This window comes from Dromiciops gliroides, chromosome 1 (genome assembly GCF_019393635.1).
Source record: "Dromiciops gliroides isolate mDroGli1 chromosome 1, mDroGli1.pri, whole genome shotgun sequence".
Lineage (NCBI taxonomy): Eukaryota > Metazoa > Chordata > Mammalia > Microbiotheria > Microbiotheriidae > Dromiciops > Dromiciops gliroides.
Window position 1 is genome coordinate 604,933,437 of NC_057861.1, and position 18,300 is coordinate 604,951,736.

The window sequence follows — 18,300 nt, forward strand, 5'->3', positions numbered from 1 at the left end:
CAGCTTTGCAGTCTCTCTTGGTTAGGTCTGAAGATCAAAAACACCAGCTCCTCTCTCCCTTTCTTCCCCTCTCTCCCTCTTCCTCTCCTTCTCTGAGTACTCTCCCCCTTCTTGCCTCTCTCACAGGAAGGGTGGTTCTATAGCAATGCTGAGTCTCCAATTGGTTCAACATACCCCCCAAGCTGTCCCCATGATAGTTTGGCCAGACCCCTGTGGGCTTGGGGGAACTCCTAGGTGTGTGTGTGGGGGGGGGTGTTAGATACTTAGTTTGATACTTTGACTCAGTAAATGTTCTTTGTGTTGTTTGTTCTATAATCTCTTAAAGTACATACCCATCTTCTCTTATGCTTTTGAAGCTTGCATCTTTTCGGTCTGACCATGATGAAGCAAAGATGGGGTTATAAAAACTCCAAATCACAATTAATTCCTTATGCCTGGGACCTATAAACTTATTTTATTTTCCAATAAACAGTTATTAAGCACCTGTATTGTGCCATGCCATGTGCTAAGGACTTGGGGATACAATTAATAAAAAAAATAGTCCCTGCCTTAAGTGAGTTTACAATCTAAAGATTTTGATAACAGTATTTTATATAATTGATTTCCTTTGCAATGCATGTATTTTGTTTTATTCATTTAAAAACATTATTTGGTAAAGAGGAGGCTTTATGCAATTCTCAAAGGAGTCTATCACAAAAAAAGATTAAGGACCCCTATTCTCAAAAGAAGATGATCTGCTGGGAAGCATGTGGTTGTTTTCAGCAAGGCAGTGATCCACTATAACTCTGAAGGACTTATGAAAATTGCAGTACATCTACAGAGAAAGAACTGATGGTATCTGAAAACAGAATGAAACACTTTTTTTTGACAATTCCTTAATCTGAAGTTTTGTTTTTATCTGTTTTCTTTCACAACCTAGCTAATGTAGAGATGTTTTCCATCACTACTCATGTATAACTTATATTGAATTGCTTGAGTTCTTGGGCTGGGGGTGGGAAGGGAGGGAGGAAGAGAAGTTGGAACACAAAGTTTTAAAAAATTGATGTCAAAATTTGCTTTTACATGTAATTTGGAAAATAAAATTCTAAACAGAAAAAAGAACCCCTATTCTCAAAAGAAAGGGATTTTCTCATGTAGTGTGCTTAATAGAGAAAGACTGGGATCATCTACATACAGTTCTGTTCAACATTCTATTTGGAGAACAAAGCTAGTGAGTTATTCAGACGGTGAAGTTCCTATGGGAAGGGGATTGCTTATTCAACAGCCCCCAGAGTATATTTACCTTCTGAAGGAATTCAACAATAGAGTAATATTAGTGTTGGTTATGAACTCCATGAATGGAAAAAGGCACCAGGGTGTCAAAGTGTTGTTTCGTAGCAAGCCAGTGTGAGTTCCCTTCTTGGAGAAGTTGATGAGATATTTGAGTACTTTATGTATTTTTCTGTGCCTGTATATGGACTCTTGTGTCATTTATATCATAAATATTTTTCTAGACTGTCCTGTACCCAGTATTTATTTGGTTCCTCGATTAAAGGGAAGTTAAGGACCCCTTTTATTCATATTTTGGGAAATTTGAACATAAACAACATTATGAATATACTAGATTTTTCAGGAGAAACTGCAAATGGGAGCCAAAAAGATAATTTTAAAATTCAATTTATTTTTTTCAATTAACCAGCATTTATTTTCTCTCGCTTTCCACTCTTCTCTCAAAAGAAAAAGACAGTACCCTTATATCAGATGGATATAACTAAGCAAAACAGATTCCCACATTGTCCGTGACCAAACATTTGTCTCATTCTGCATATTAAATCTATCACCTCTCTTGTCAGAAGAGGGGTAACATTTTTCATCTTTCAGTACTGTAGAATCATTGTGTCCATCAGAGTTCTTAAGTCTTGCAAAATTGCTTTTCTTTACAATATTGATGTATGAATTGTTGATTTTGTTCTGCTTACTTTCCTTTTCATTCAAGCCTTTCCAGGTTTCTCTGAAACAATCCCTTTACATCATTTCTTATGGCATAATAGTTTTCTGTTACGTTCATGTACCATAATTTGCCCAGCCATTCCTCAGTTGGTAAATACTTCTTTATTTGATAAATGTTTTACTTTGCATTTATCTTTTAGGAATTTAAAGCAGTTTTCATGAGGCTACTGATGGCTTGGATTTTTTTCCTTTGGGAATTATCTGTTTATATCTTTCGTGTTATGTTTAGTTGTTTTTCAGTCATATCCAACTCTTTGTGACCCCATTTGGGGGTTTCTTGGCAAAGATACTGGAGTGGTTTGCCATTTCCTTCTGCAGGTCATTTTTAAGATTAGAAACTGAGGTAAACAAGGCTGAGTGACTTGTCCAGGGTCACACAGCTAGTAAGTGTCTGAGGCCAGAATCAAACTCAAGAAGAAGAGTCTTCCTGACAGCAAGCCCAGTACTGTATCCGCTGAGCCATCTAGCTTCCTCATATCTTTTGACCATTTATCAATTGGGGAATAGCTCTTATAAATTTGCATCAATTTCTTATATTTTAGAAATGAAAATTTTATTGGAGAAGGTTGCTGCAAAGATTTTTTTCTCCTAGCTGACCATTTGGCTATATTCAGCCAAAAATATATCATGGCCTTTTTTACTGGGGGAGGAGGAATCAGTTTCCAGCATCTAAAGTTCTATGTGAACCAGGGCCTTTGGGGCCAGGGGACACCCTGGGTTCCAGGGCACATAATGATACTTCTATAGGTTTAATTTTTTTTTTCAATATCCTCCTTTGGAATTATGATTATGAGGAGGCTACCACCTAGACTAAAACAGTTAGACTTCTTAATTTTTAGTCATTTTATCAAATCTTTTATCAAAGTTTATCCATTTTATACTTGAATCTGATCGCTTTTTATAAAAATAAAAGCCCTCCTCAAAAAATAACGTTCCACTTCATTGAGGATATACTAAAGAAGGCTGTTCAGTTCTTTTCTTCCCCCTACCTTCCATTTCCCAAAATATTTTGAGTAAATCATACTTATGAATGGATCAGTATTCATTTTGAAATATAAGTTTGGGTATGTATATTTGGGAGGAAAAACTGTTATACTTTATACTTACAGTTAATGTTTCCTAGTTTATAGTGATTATGACAATTATAAGGAACAGAAGCAAAATAAGAGTTGAATATTTTAGATTCTCCTTATTGTTATCCATTTTAGCATTACCCTATCTACCCCAAGCAGCAGTCATGTCCCTTCTTTGTTCCTTTTCTCTTCCCCAACTCAGCTATATAAAACCTCTTTGTTGTCCTTACCGTTCATTGCTAGACTCAGCTCATTCTGAGCTTTAGCACTCCTGACACTATTCTTATAGGATCATGCTACTCATTTATATTCATCCTAAGTTAGTTGGCTTTCTATACACATCTTTCAAATATGAGTTTGTCAGGGAGCTTTCTTTGCACCCATTTTTCTTCATTTTTCTTGTGTACTGCTCTTCTGCCAAACCAGAGAACACATTAATTCAAAACAAAATCCATTAAATTACATAAAACAACAAGATAAAATAGAACACTCCTCCAACCCCCCCAAAAGGGTATGTATATTCTCCCACAGAATCCTATGTTGGTGGGTGAGGGAAAAGATGTAGTCAGGACAATTTGTGCTTCTAGGTATACATCCTCATTAGAGCTCCTCCCTGCCACCAAAGCTGTCACTACTTGGTTTCATTTGGTGGTCTCCTTGGCCTAGTTGGGATAAAGCTTCAGCCCCACAAAGGACTGGTCATATTTAAGCCATAACCTCTGTGGTGTTCTTGCTCTTCTGTGAATCAGACTGACAGCTGCACAGAGGGAGCCAGCCAGACATTCATTCATTCATCTATCCATCCATTTATTTTTCTGTCTCAGTGGTCACTCTCCTAGTCTTGCTTATTATTTTGGTTGAGGTAAGAAAATTGCTCCAACATGCTAAGGAAATGATCTTTTTACATAGTGTGACTGTAATGGTGAGGTGAAGTGAAGCTGGTGACTCGTGTCCTGCCTTCCGGCTTCTATCAAAATTGTTTCCCTTATACCTGATCTATAGCTCCAAGTGATCAGTGGTTCTTTTCTTCTTCCTTTTCTTCTCTATGGAACATTTTCCTATCCTTTAACCTTCTGACTTAGGTGAGAATTCCCATCTGCCTCTTTATGTCCCTTCTTTTTTGAAAAAAGTATTTTCTCTTTGAAATACTTCCATTCTTTCAAGATGCAAAGTTCTCCCTGATAACTTGGAGTGTAGAAGTATATTTATGCAGCCACACAATTACACATTAATTATAATGGAAAATTATATGCTAAATATCTCAGCTACAAAATATGTGAGGTTCAGTGTAGGGGGTAGCGTGTAAATTAGGGAAGATGGGAAAGTGATATGGAAAAAGTGGCATTTGAGTTAAATACTGTAATAGAAATGTCACAAGGGTAGTAATGATTAATTACCAAATGAATGATACAGACTCTATAAGTGCTTTATGAGTTTATGAGCAGGAGTGCTCACTGTAGATCAGAGTGATTTGGCAAGGCTTCAGAGATTGGGGGATTTGAACAGAGACTTTAAATACTTTTAGAATTTTCATATGCAGAGAAGAGTGAGAATGAACCTCCTTGGGAGTAGATATAGAAGAACCTGAGCAAAGATTTGGAAGCTGAAAAGCATAAGGTTTGTTTAGGAGGTAAATGATAGGAACAATATAAGATGAAAAATACACAAGTCTGGCTGTGCTACTAAATGTGTGAGATCAGAGGAGGGGCAGAATAGGGCAAATCTCCCAGTGGATGGGGCCTGGACCTCTGTTTTCACTAATAGAGAAATTCTGCAACTTAAAGACTTAGAAATTTGCCACAAGTACTGAAAAACTGAGTTGGTCATTCACCTGTATATGTCCCAAATATTTTTTATTAATCTGTTCCTCTGTATATTTCTCTCATTAAGCAAATTTTTTAAATCCCTCAATGCATATCAGTCTAATCTTGAAAATAAATCCCTACATTAGCCGTGTCTAAAAATGTCTCTTTTAAAATTTCATATCTCTTTCAAAAGATGTCATGTTTCATCTTTCATCATTCTTTTGTACTCATGGTTTATCCTTGTATTAGAGTTCTAAGAACTTTTAAAATTGTTTTTCTTGATGACATTATCATGTATATGAATCATTTGCTTAGTTCTCATTTCACTCTACCTAATTTCATTAAGTTTTCCCTATTTCTGCTAAAATTGTCCATTTCATCATTTCTCATGCCTAATAATATTCTGTTACTTCTTATACCATAATTTCTTTATCTTAAACTTGACTCCACCTCTAACCTTTAGTTTCCAATTGTTGGCTACCATAAGAAGACCTGCTATAAATATTTTTGTACATGTAGATTCTTTTCATCTTTCTTTGATGTCTTTGGGGCATAAGGCTGGTAGTGGTATAGCTGGGTCAAAGAGTTTCAAAGTTGGTTTGTTTTTTGGGTTTAATTCCAAATTGTTTTCCAGACTATCTGGATTAATTAATTTCTACCTACAGGTACAAAAGTGTGCCTGTTTTCCCACAACCGTTCCTTCAACATTTGTCATTTTACTCTTATCATCTTTTCTAATATGATAAGTGTGAGGTAGAGCCACAAAGTTGCTTTAATTTGTACTTCTTTAATTATTAGTGATCTAGTTGGGGTTTTTTGATAACTGATATCAATGATAATTGTAAAAAATAATTAATGGCAGGGGCAGTTAGGTGGTGCAGTAGATAAAGCACCGGCCCTGAATTCAGGAGGACCTGAGTTCAAATCTGGCCTCAGACACTTGACACTTACTATCTGTGTGACCCTGGGCACGTCGCTTAACCCTCATTGCCCTGAAAAAAAAAAAAGTAATAGATTTTGTTTTTCTCTTTCCCTTAATATGTCATTCCTCTCTCTCCTTCCCTTCCCATGGAGGGGATGATGTAGAAAATCACACGTAGCCTCTGACCATTTCTGTCTCAAACAGACCCTGGCCTTGCTGTGTTCCAACTACAGCTGCAGGCCTGTAATCTCTGCCTTCTGACCTTGTCTGTCTCAGACAGTCTCTGGCCTCACTGACCTCATTTTTAGGTATTCCTGTAATGATGACTAAACCACTAGGTGCCACTATGCATTCTTTGTTCAGTGAACACTGACCTCATCTTCATTCGATAAACTTGCCACTATACCATACCTACTCTTTTTGCATATAACCCGGTGGGCTACAATACTTGGCACCCATTGTTGGAGGCTTGAAACCCCCTTTGGGTCTGCACATAATAAACTCTCTCTCTACCTCGAGTACCTGGTTGAGTATTTTCTGTGTCAATTGTGCTGTAACAGGGAGAGGGAAAGAACTTAAGTTTAAAAACAAGTAAATGGGGCAGCTAGGAGGCACAGTAGATAAAGCACCAGCCCTGGATTCAGGAGGACCTGAGTTCAAATCCAGCCTCAGACACTTGACACACTTACTAGCTGTGTGACCCTGGGCAAGTCACTTAACCCTAATTGACCTGCAAAAAAACCCCAAAACAAGTAAATGGCATAACCAAGTCAGAGGGTATATTCAGTGTTACATATCAATAAGCCCCCAGCTCTGCAAAAAAAAAAAGGGAGGGGCATTTTCGATCTCTTCTTCAGGGCCAAGGTTGTTCATTATAATAAGAGTGTTCAGGTTGTTCTTTTTTTTATTGTTTTGCATTGTTAGTCATTATGGCAACATCAGTTTTAAAATGGTTTGCTGGTGACAACTGGTCAGATCTTCATTGAGTCATAGAATCATAGATATAGAACTAAAAAGGACTTTAGAGACCATCAAATCTAACCCTGTCATTTTATAGATAAGGACACTGAGGCACAGGAAGGTTAAATGGCTTGCCCAGGGTCACATAACTAATAAATGCCTGAAGCAGGACCTGAATTTAGTCTTCCTGACTTCAAGTTCAGTATCTATTCACTGGAACACATGCTTCCTTCTCCCCTCCACCCCCAGAAATACCCTACCTGCTTCTTCATATTATGTGACTCTTCTGCTAAATGAACCATCTTGAGTAAACTATTGTCCCAATCTTTTCCATTAAAAATTTTTGAATCTAACAAACATTGCTGAATATACAGCAGAACAGGAAAGAGGGTTATACATGAAACAAAAAATCTCCATTACGTACAGCTTACTTTTCTTTTTAACTTTTTTTAAGTATATAATTTCAATACTACTTTCAAAGCTGACCTGCTCATCTTGTTTCTCCTTCTGACTCTCCTCCTATTCCCATCTGTTTTTTCAAAAACATTTCACTGACCTTTTTTTTCTTGTCTTTTTTTTAAATTTGGCAAGCATATCCCTAGCTTCTCTCATATTCCTCACTCCCCTCCCTGCATTATGTTGAAAAATATAAAAATGAAACCTTTATAACAAATAAACATATTCAGACAAAACCATTTACCACCCTGGCTATGTCCAAAAATTTGTTTCATTATACAATTTGAGAACACCATTTCTTAGGCATAAGATGGATAGCAGGCTTCATCACTGGTCTTCCATAATTGTATTTTAACTTTACTCCTTAAGGTATCTTTGAAATAATAGGATGCCTCTGGAAAATGTCTCAAGGACAAATGAAAACTTAAAGCTACTAAATTTTTATAGATCAATACTCTCAGCTGAAAATTTTTATGTTAAAAAAAGAAAAAGAAAATTGATATGTTTATTATGTATACATAAGTCATATTTCCAGTGTGAAATGGGATGATAAGACCATTTTCCAGTACACTGTTCCAAAAGCCCTATCACAGATACTTGGTCCATCATTTCTTCAAAGGTACAGCCCCATCTACATGTCCTTTATTACTCTTGGCCTGTGACATCCTGAAAAATTATTCTGCCTTATAATATTTTGAAAATCTTCCATGAGATTACATTACAGTGTTTGATAAATGCCTTGTTGCGGCCTTTTTAGCATTATGTGACTATCAACTTAGGCTGGAGGAAAGAAAAGACAAGAGTGTCATTGAAGTATTATGTTTTTAATATATTATGTATTTTGGGGACAGCTAGGTGGTAAAGTGGATAAAGCACTGACCCTGAATTCAGGAGGACCTGAATTCAAATGTGGCCTCAGACGCTTGACACTTACTAGCTGTGTGACCCTGGGCAAGTCACTTAATCCTCATTGCCCCCCCCCCCAAATTATTATGTATTTTAAAAGAATAGTAACTTCATAATATTGACAATTTCATGTATAATCCTCTTTATGTTATACTTTCTACATGGAAATGCATATATTATTTGGTGGTTGTGAAATGCAGAATAATTAAAAAGATGGAAATTAAAAATATTTGTTTCAGAGAGCAAGTTGGGTACATTCAAAGTGTTAAACAGCTCTCCATATTCAAGGCAGCCAGCTCTCTTTTTTCCTGTTTAATTCTGGCTCAAATTATTGTTCATTTGTTATGCCTAAGATTTATGTACTAATGGACCAAGTCAAGAAGCTGTTCATCCAGTTGTATTTCATAGTCTGGATAATTGACATTCTTTATCCACTTTATTTTTCTTGTGTAGATTGTTAGGATAACCTCTTTTGAGTGATAGTGGTTCTTATTCAGGAGTCTCTGTACCATTCAGGGTTTGGTATAGTTGGCATAATCTGCATGGTGTTTTCTGAAATAGAGGAGCTATATATAGAGGACCTTGCCATCCATAGCAAATTCCTTTTTGATAGGTTTTATCTGCTATATACCCACCATGATAGTGGTAAGCATTTTGGGAAAACCAAATTAAAATTAATTTTGATAGGATTTTTTTCTTAAAATGAAAGCAAGAATCTATCAAGTTCTACCATTTTAATTCCAGTGTAATTGGGATCAAGTACCTCTCCAATTTAATGATTTTGTGGCAAATTAGTATCCATACTATGCAAAAAGAAATAAAACCCATGCATAGATTTGTGAAATGATCTATAGCTTCAGGAGAGTTGGAGAAAGGGAATTACATCAGATTCTCAGATCTCCCCCATGAGAATCGGAATGACCTGAATTTCAGTTTATTGCTTATGAATATGGAAGATAGTTGGCCAGTACCAATTTGGCTTACCAGATCTCTCTTTTTACATAGGAAGGGTCACCTGTCTGGTATGTTGGACAGCTTTTCCTTGAGATAAGGAAGGGCCTGCTTTGACCTTATGACCTTGGCTAGGCTCAGAAACTATCCAAGAATCCAGGAAGTCATCCCCTCTCAGTAGTAGAGAGCTCATAACAAGCCTCCTGGTAAAATGAAGAATGAGAAGTCTATGGCCTGGGTTTATGATGTAACTTTTTTTTGGTGGGGGCGGGCATTAAACATTTATTAAAGCATACAGGTATTCACATGGAGTTCAGAAAGTTAAGAAAAGGCCTATCTAGCCTAGAGTTCCAGCCTGGTTGGGTTCTCTTTTTTTTTTTTTACATATAAGGTATTTTATTTTTTCCGTTACGTGTAAAGATACTTCTCAACTTTTGTTTATACAAGCTTTACAATTTCAGATTTTTCTCCCTCCCTCCCCCCTCCCCTAGACAGCAGGTAATCTGATATAGGTTATATCTATATATCTATATACATATACATATATATAGATATATATCTCTATACACATATATATACACATAATAACATTAATCCTATTTCTGCATTAGTCCTGTTATAAGAGAAAAAATCAGAGCAATGATGAAAAACCTCAAAATAGAAAAAAAAACAGCACCAAAACCAAAAGAAATAGTATGGTTCATTCAGCATCTATACTCCACAGTTCTTTTTTTTTTTTTTCTTGGATTTGGAGATCTTCTTCTATCATGAGTTCCCTGGAACTCTTCTGTACCATTGCATTGGTGAGAAGACTATAGTCCCATCACAGTAGATCAACACTCAATGTTGATGATACTGTGTACAATGTTCTTCTGGTTCTGCTCATCTCACTCATATGATGTAACTCTTAACTCTCCTGTGCAGTTCTACTTCATTCGCATCAGGGAGTTTTAAATGTCAAAAGGCAATTGATTATAGGTGTGTGTCTTTGCATGTACATTTTCTAGCAAACAATACCAGTTTGTTTACTCTTGCAAAGGAAAGAGAGGGCAAGTGCAAAAATATATACTTTTATACCTTATAGGAAGAATGATAGCAACCACAAACTAGATATGAAATGAATTGTGGCAACCAGAGTTGAGTAGTAGCCGTTCCAAAAGCATACATCTTTCCTCTGTTTCTTGCTTGATAATTTATAGTCAGAAGATTGAATAAAAGTATATTTGTAGGGGCAGCTAGGTGGTGCAGTGGATAGAGCACCAGCCCTGGAGTCAGGATTACCAGAGGTCAAATCTGGCCTCAGACACTTAAGACTTACTAGCTGTGTGACCCTGGGCAAGTCACTTAACCCCAATTGCCTCACTTAAAAAAAAAAGTATATTTGTAGTAGTATCTGTCAAGAAATCTTTAATGATCTTAATATATGCATGGGAAATTGATTGTTGAGGGACTTTAAAGACCAATTTTGCTGTAATATGTCAAATCCTTTTTCTAAATCAACAAGCCACACATTGGGATTTTCTAGTTTTTGGTCAGTTTGGTAATTGTGAAGTTATCTGCTGTGGAAAATTAAATCATCAAAGCCTGTGTTCCTCATATTTTCCTTAAGGATACCTTCAACACAGTTACAGAAGAATTGCCATAAAGATTTTATAGAACCGAGAAAGTAGGTATCTTCCCTTCTTTGATCCCTGAAGGCCCTCAAAGTGGGTCCCCCTTCTGCATATATTACCCCTATATATGCTTTGATTGTTTGGCTGCTTTTCCCATCTTAGTACTATTCATGTTATTTTCATGTAGCCATACTCAATAGAAGTGCTGAAAACTACATGAAATAACAGGAACATATTAGAACTCACATCTTGTTAAATTAACCTCCTTAAAATTTTCAGTACAAATTGATGTTGGAGTATGAATTACCACATCTGGGTTTCATTTATAAAGGAGTTTTCATGTTCAAAGGGGTTAAGAAAGTAGTTACTGGGGGCAGCTAGGTGGTGCAGTGGATAAAGCACTGGCTCTGGATTCAGAAGGACCTGAGTTCAAATCCGACCTCAGACACTTGACATTTACTAGCTGGGTGACCCTGGGCAAGTCACTTAACCGTCGTTGCCCTGCCAAAAAAAAAAAGAGAGAGAGAGAGAGAGAGAAAGGGAAAAAAAGTAGTTACTTATATACCCTTAGAAACCATATCAGTATAGTACCTTCTTGTCCCTGAAGTGACATGCTAAAATGAACAGATTTTACAAATCATTGAACAGAGGGAGTATCAATCTAAGCATTCACTTGCTTAATATTGTATTTCAATATGTTCCTTACCAAAAATAATTGGATCAGAGTTTTTGCCTAACTGAACCTGCTATAAAATAGATCCCTAAGGAAAGTTAAATTATATAAATACATTCTTCTATCACATATAATTTATGTAATGTAAAATAACAAATTTATAAAATTAATACTACCCTCAAAAATTTCTCATTCCCAATATTTCCTCTCATTTAAAGCATGGATCAAGTTAGTTTTAATTTTATTCATAATCAATATTAAATGCTATGAATTATCATTGATAATGAGGAATGAGAAAGGGGTAATTTTGAAGCAGTAATCAAAGCCATTTGGTACTAGTTTAAAAACAGAAAAGTAGATCAGTGGAACAGACTAGATAAATAAGAACTAGAAGCAATTAAAAGTAGAAGTCTAATGTTTGATAAACCAAAGAATTTTAAATTATTGGGTGAGAGGGTATAGAAATAGAAACCCCTGTTTGACAGAAGCTGCTAGGAAAACTGGAAAGCAGTTTAACAGAAATTAGATTTAAGCCAGCATCTAAGACCATGATTCATAATAAGCTCCATAAGCATATACAACCTAAACAATGGTTACATCATTTTTTAAAAAATAGAGTGCTCAAAGAGGTAGCTTTCACAATGATAGGTTGGGGTAGAATTTGTAACCAATTGGGGCGATAAGATTTTGTATAAAATACAAAATAGACAATTTCGGTTGTTTAAAAAGCTTTTTTTAATTAACAAAAACAATATAGATAGAATAAGAAGAGAAACTATCAGCTAAAATGAGGGGGATTGGATCTTTCCATTAAATAGCAATAATAAGTCTGATATCTGAAATCATGACACAAATATAAAAGATTAAGAGCCATTCCCAGTATATCAAATATATATATATAATATATTGAAGGATATGAACAATTTTCAAAAGAACTGCGAATCATTAATGACCTTATGAAAACATTCTCCAAATCACTCATATTAAGAAATAGATGTTAAAACAATCCTGAAGTTTAACCTCACAACCAGCAAATTGGCAAAGATAGAAAGAACCAGAAATAGTGTTGGAAGAGCTATGTGGATATGTATTAATATACTGCTTGAGCCCAGAATTGGTCTAATTATTTTGGCAAAAAGTTTGGAAATATTCAGAAAAAGTCACCCTTTCACCCAGTAATTTATTCACTACTGGGCTTGTACTCCAAGGATATCAAAGACAGAATGAAAGATCCAATATGCCACAATATTCACAGCACTTTTTGGGATAGCAAAGAACTGGGAATGGTGGGTATGCATTAATTTGGGGATGATTGAACAAACTTATATAAGAGTAATGGACTATTATACAGTATGGAATGATGAAAAGAAGAATTTTAGAGAAACAAGGGGAGTTCTATGTGAACTGATAACTGAAATATAAGAAAAACTCAAAGAATATACACAATGACTACAGTAATATAAATTGGGGGGAAAATCACTAAAAGGAAACCAAAATGAGTAATTATAAAATCCGATGTTGTTTGGCAGCAGTCTGGCAAGGAAATTAATCACAGTCTGGGCCAAATCTCTCATTTTTAGGGATTAAAAAAAAAAAAGGCCCAGAGGTTGGGACTTGCCGAAGGCTACACAGATATTCAGTAAAAGAGCTGGTATTTACTTTGTGTAGTCTTAGTAAAGAGAACAAAGGAAAGAGTGTAAAAAGTCAAGATAGTGAGCACAGTAAGGAAGTGAAATGGTAGTAGGAGAATCACTTCCTATAAGATGTTCATTAAAAATTTCTGTACCTGTGATAAATACCTTGGACAACATAATTGGTTGTCAGGATAAAAACTGCTCTCTCGAATTATTTTAAGTAATGCTTCATATTTTCCACTACAGTCCTATTCTTATGCCTTGTAACGGGTGTAAAAGGGACTCCTAAGTGTCCAAGACTATGCTGGTGAGTTACAGTTTCTAGAAGATACTGGCCCACAGATGTATGCCTGTTGCTTGAGGACCCCATACCTAAGTTCAGATGAGATTTTCTTCAGAGGAGTGATTACCGGATATTTTTTTCCTGTGGTAAATGGCCAAAGACCATGTTAGGATGTGGTAGAGTTGTGATCTGTATTTGTAGATGAAGAAAATATCCACAATTATTAAATTGCAGGTCTTTTGAAATAATATACTATGTAATAAAGCTTAATAGGATCCTAAATTTAGAGCTGGGGAGAGGTGTGAGAGACCATTTCATTCAGGTGAGGAAACAAACTGAGAGAAAGTGAAATGACCTGCTGAGGTAACAGATTAAGTCAGACACAGGTTCTTTCTTCTGCCCATGTTGTCATATAACTTGATCGTTGTTGCCTTAAACAAAGGATTTATTTTTAGACTTTCTGTTTTATTATTTTAAATTTAATAATGAGGTCAAGACTATATAGCAAATCATTCATAACTGAAGGGGAAAGCAGATGTCAAATTTGGAAGACTTTTTTTTCTTTGATAAAATTAAGGTACTTTTATTTTAGCCACATTGATTAATTAGTATAATCCTTTTGGGAGAATTCTCCTGTATTCTCTGTTTTTTTCTCCCTTTATGCTTAACCTATTTGCTTCCTAATCTTATGCACATTTACCTTTTTTTTTTTACACATTTATAGTACCATGCAAATTGTAAGCATTGGATAAATGTTGAATTTACCTGGGCATTTGATACATTGTACACATACATATTGTATATTGTACATCTACACTGGACATATTGTACAACTTAATACTTGTTACTTTTGACATTTGACTTAATCATAAGTCTCTCTTTCCTTACCTTCAGTTGACATCTGAAATGTTTGAAGCTGATCTTGAAAAGGCTTTGTTGCTAAGCAAACTAGAATATGAAGAACACAAAAAGGTATTTACATTAATTCAGCTGCAGATTTTAGAAATGCATGTCTAATATTAAAGCTTTGACCATCAGATTCTCAAGTCTTAAGTTGAACTTTAAAATTTTATCTTGAGTCAATTCTTTTATAATGAACTTTTTACATGTTCTCATTCCTTTTTAGAGAGAATGAAAGAAGCGTAAGTTGAGCAATATCTGTTTTTTAAATGCTGTTATTTTTAAATGAAGAAAGGAAATAACTTGTAATTTTCTAATTTGTATCTTTAAACAAAGGTACGAAATGCTGCAAATCAGTTTCAATATAGGGACTTCAGAAAAGAGGGGACCTTTCTCTCCTGGTGAGCCCTTTAATTTGTGATTAACAAAGGTCAAAGGAAGCCATTTCTGATATTTTTGCCTTTGGGGCTCAGAATTTATAACTGTCACTCATCTTTAATATTAGACACTGTGTAGACATGCTTCTTAGAGCTAAATTTTTTAAAAGAAACTTTTGTTGTGTGTTGAAGTGTTTTTAAAAAGAAGATTATTGCTGATCAGCTCTGCTTAAACTAGGAAAAAAGCGTGCATTTCTCATATTAAATTGACTTAATTTTTTTTAAAAAAGGTAACCTTATTAAGTTTTTCTTTGAAAACAGCTAACCTCCTAATGGCGTAGGCAGGGCTTCTTATCCATTGCCTTTCCTGCTTGCTCTCCTTCTTACTTGCTTTTTTTATCCTTTTAACTGTCCATTCATCCTTGTATCCAAGACTAAGGAAAAGAGAGGAAGTGAAGTTTGATATATTTTTCTCTTTGGCATTTTAGAGAAAAAGGTTAAAGCTAGTAGTAAGAATGAAATTTGTTTTAAAATATTTCTACTTTCATTTTCCTATCCTTTGTTCTCTTACTAAAAATATTTATTGTAATACTTATTGTTACTTTGACATTCAGGCGTATGAAACATTTGCTAAAATAACATGAATAAGCTACTATACCGATTTAATTACTTAGACTCAAGTTTCCCTGGAAAGCTTCTAACTCCGTTTAAGAAATAGAATATAAGACTATTGATTTCTTATTTTAACATTAAAGCTGAAGCCTTAGCTGTGTCATGTGAGAGAGAGAGAGAGAGCGCGCAAGTGTGTGTGTGTGTAGTACACTCTTGAGTAAATGATTCTATAAAACATGGTCGTCTTAAGTTATTTTCATGATCTAATATTCAAATTCAGTATTTGTAGTATTTACAATAAGTTTTGCAGTAAGGGTTTCATTTATTGGTGACAGTGAATTTTGATTGATAAGATGACAGTAAGGAAGGAAGGCAGCTTTCTAATCAACTCATAGTTCAAAAGACTCAACCATTAATTTTGTGTAATTTAAAATAAAAATGCACCTATATTTTATTGTTTTGGATGTTCCCTTATATAATGCAGGTCACAATCCATCTATGCTTGCCCATCCTGTGTGTCTTCTCCATATCCTTTCATAAGTTCACCATAAGGGGTCCACCCAACATGATGGAGGCCTTCCTTGATTTTTTGGTTTTATTTTATTTTTAAATTTAAACTTCTTTTTATTTTAAACCTAATAACTATCCACAAACATGAACATTTTCACATATTATGAGAAAAAAGATTATGTATGAAACTGAGTTTTGCTAACACAGTTTGAGGATTTTTAGAAGTGTTTATTAATTTAATATTGTTGTAACAAAATTGACCTTTAGGGGCAGCTAGGTGGCGCAGTGGATAGAGCACCGGCCCTGGAGTCAGGAGTACCTGAGTTCAAATCCGGCCTCAGACACTTAACATTTATTAGCTGTGTGACCCTGGGCAAGTCACTTAACCCCAATTGCCTCACTTAAAAAAAAAATTTTTACCTTGAGGTGTTCCCCTCTGAACTTCTTTTACTTGTATGTATTTTTAATGTTTTATTGATGCTTTTTCCTATATTTTTTTGCATCTCTGTCACTACCCACTAATTCACCCATCTCCCCCAAAAGGAGATTTTACTCATAATTAAGCTAAGTGATGTTTGATAATGTATGTCTCGGGCTAGCTAGGTGGCATAGTGGATGTAACAGTGGCCCTGGAGTCAAGAGGACCTGAGTTCAAATATGGCCTCAGACATGTTTGGCCCTGGTCAAGTCACTTAACCCAGATTGCCTCCCAAAATAGAAGAAAAAAAAAAGATAGTGTATGTCTCATTCCATGCTCCTTGTCCATCACCTTTCTTCCCAGAAGATGAGTGGTAAGCTTCATCATCATTAGCCTTCTGAAGTCATGATGGTCATTATATTGATCAAAGTCCAGTGTTGTTTTAAAATTGTTTTTCTTTACATTATTATAGTCATTGTGTAAATTGTTCTCTTGCCTTCCTCACTTTCTCTTGATATTGAAGAAGTCAGTGAATAGTTCAGGCTGTCTACTTGTTATTTTAAGATACTATATTATGAAAATACTTTCTTTTATACCTTTGTGACTCTGGAAAATACTTTTTTTCAGTCGGTCTGTTTAAAAAACCCCAATAACAACAGGTATTGGAATAGGGACAGTCACTCTTCATTTAGTTAAACCCAAGGTAAAATTCATTGTATGATACTTTTTCTCCTGGGAACATACAACATTAGTGATAACCTAATTACAAATTGATTAATTGAATTTGAAAAATAAAATTAGTGCAGTTGTTTTTATGTTTAATCCATCTCAGGAATATGAAAATGTTGAAAATGCTTCACCTCAATCAAAAGGTATGAATAAAAAAGAAAAAAGAAAGAATCACCAGGGGAAAGACAAACCACTCACAGTGTCGCTGAAAGACTTTCAGTCGGAAGCAAATATAGGTATGCATTGTTTTATGTGAATTAAACATTCAGAGTTCTAAGTATAATTTTTTTTGTTTCATCTGTGACTAAAAAACCTTTTTTTAAATACTTTCCTGAATTTTCCCAAAATATGAATTTTGTTTCCATGTAAACAATTTACATTTTAAAAAATCAGTTTCTATATGCTAAAACCCATTTCAAAGTATTCAGATAATTTTAATACTTATTTTAAAACAAAATGCTTTAATACATAGCAGTGTTTTCTTTAATTCTTTGATCTGTCATCTTATTAGCCTTATTAAATGAAATTGAATCATGTGCTTATAAAATGAAATCTTGAGATGCTTATTTTTTTCATTTTACTTTGGATATGTTGCACTAGCCCAAAACAACTGCATCTGTTATCAACTTTTTCCTGAAGTTGTCTTGGGATAGAATAGACTAAAATAGCTAGTTTCAGAATAGAGCTTATTAATAAGAAATCTTTTATGATGGACCACCTTAATAGTGTTTAACTTTTAGCTAGTGTGTCTAGTGGGTACAAAGGGGAATTACATTACTCACTGTGGTTTTTAAGTCAAACCCAAAAAACCACATTATTTTTAATATAGGAAGTGGTAAACCCATCATGAAATGGATGCTAGCAAATGTGCTGTATTTATAAATAGAGAAATTTATTTGTCTACTATTAACCTAGTCTTAAAATTAAAGTATTTGTTTTGGCCTTGTTTATAATACCACAGTATCAAAAAAACAAACAAACAAACAAAAATAATGCCACAGTAATAAACTCAGGGGGAAAAGTGTAGGATATTCTATAGTATACTAGACTTCTGTTTAAAAAGCATTATTTGAGGGCAGCTAGGTGGCGCAGTGGATAGAGCACCGGCCCTGAAGTCAGGAGTACCTGAGTTCAAATCTGGCCTCTGACACATAACATTTACTAGCTGTGTGACCCTGGGCAAGTCACTTAACCCTAATTGCCTCACTAAAAAAATAAATAAATAAATAAAAAAAAGCATTATTTGCAGAGAGCACTTTGCTTAGGTGCTGAGGGAGGTACAAAAATTACGTAATTACATGAAACAGAATCTCATCCCTCAAGGGGCATATAATTAGAGGATAAGAAACCAGCATAGAGCAGTATGATATACAGTATCCTAAGGTGAGTTCATTTGAGACTTAAAAGCAAAGTTTTATGTGAATTTTAAGGCAGAAGGAAGAGGTCATTACAACCTAGATGTTTCAGCCAATTAAGGAACTTACTGTGT

The 18,300-nt window shown here is 35.0% G+C and overlaps 1 protein-coding gene across 8 annotated transcripts in view; it reads left to right on the forward strand.

Annotated features, from left to right (window-relative positions):
* The window catches only part of GKAP1 (G kinase anchoring protein 1), a 68,605-nt gene that overhangs the window by 23,012 nt on the left and 27,293 nt on the right, over positions 1–18,300 (forward strand). For 7 of the 8 annotated variants that reach the window (XM_043983851.1, XM_043983844.1, XM_043983871.1 and 4 more), the window contains exons 4-5: positions 14,160–14,237; positions 16,915–17,047. In XM_043983851.1, coding sequence (XP_043839786.1) covers positions 14,160–14,237; positions 16,915–17,047 — 211 coding nt within the window. The remainder of the gene's footprint in view (positions 1–14,159; positions 14,238–16,914; positions 17,048–18,300) is intronic. The other variant, XM_043983890.1, reaches the window with a different exon arrangement.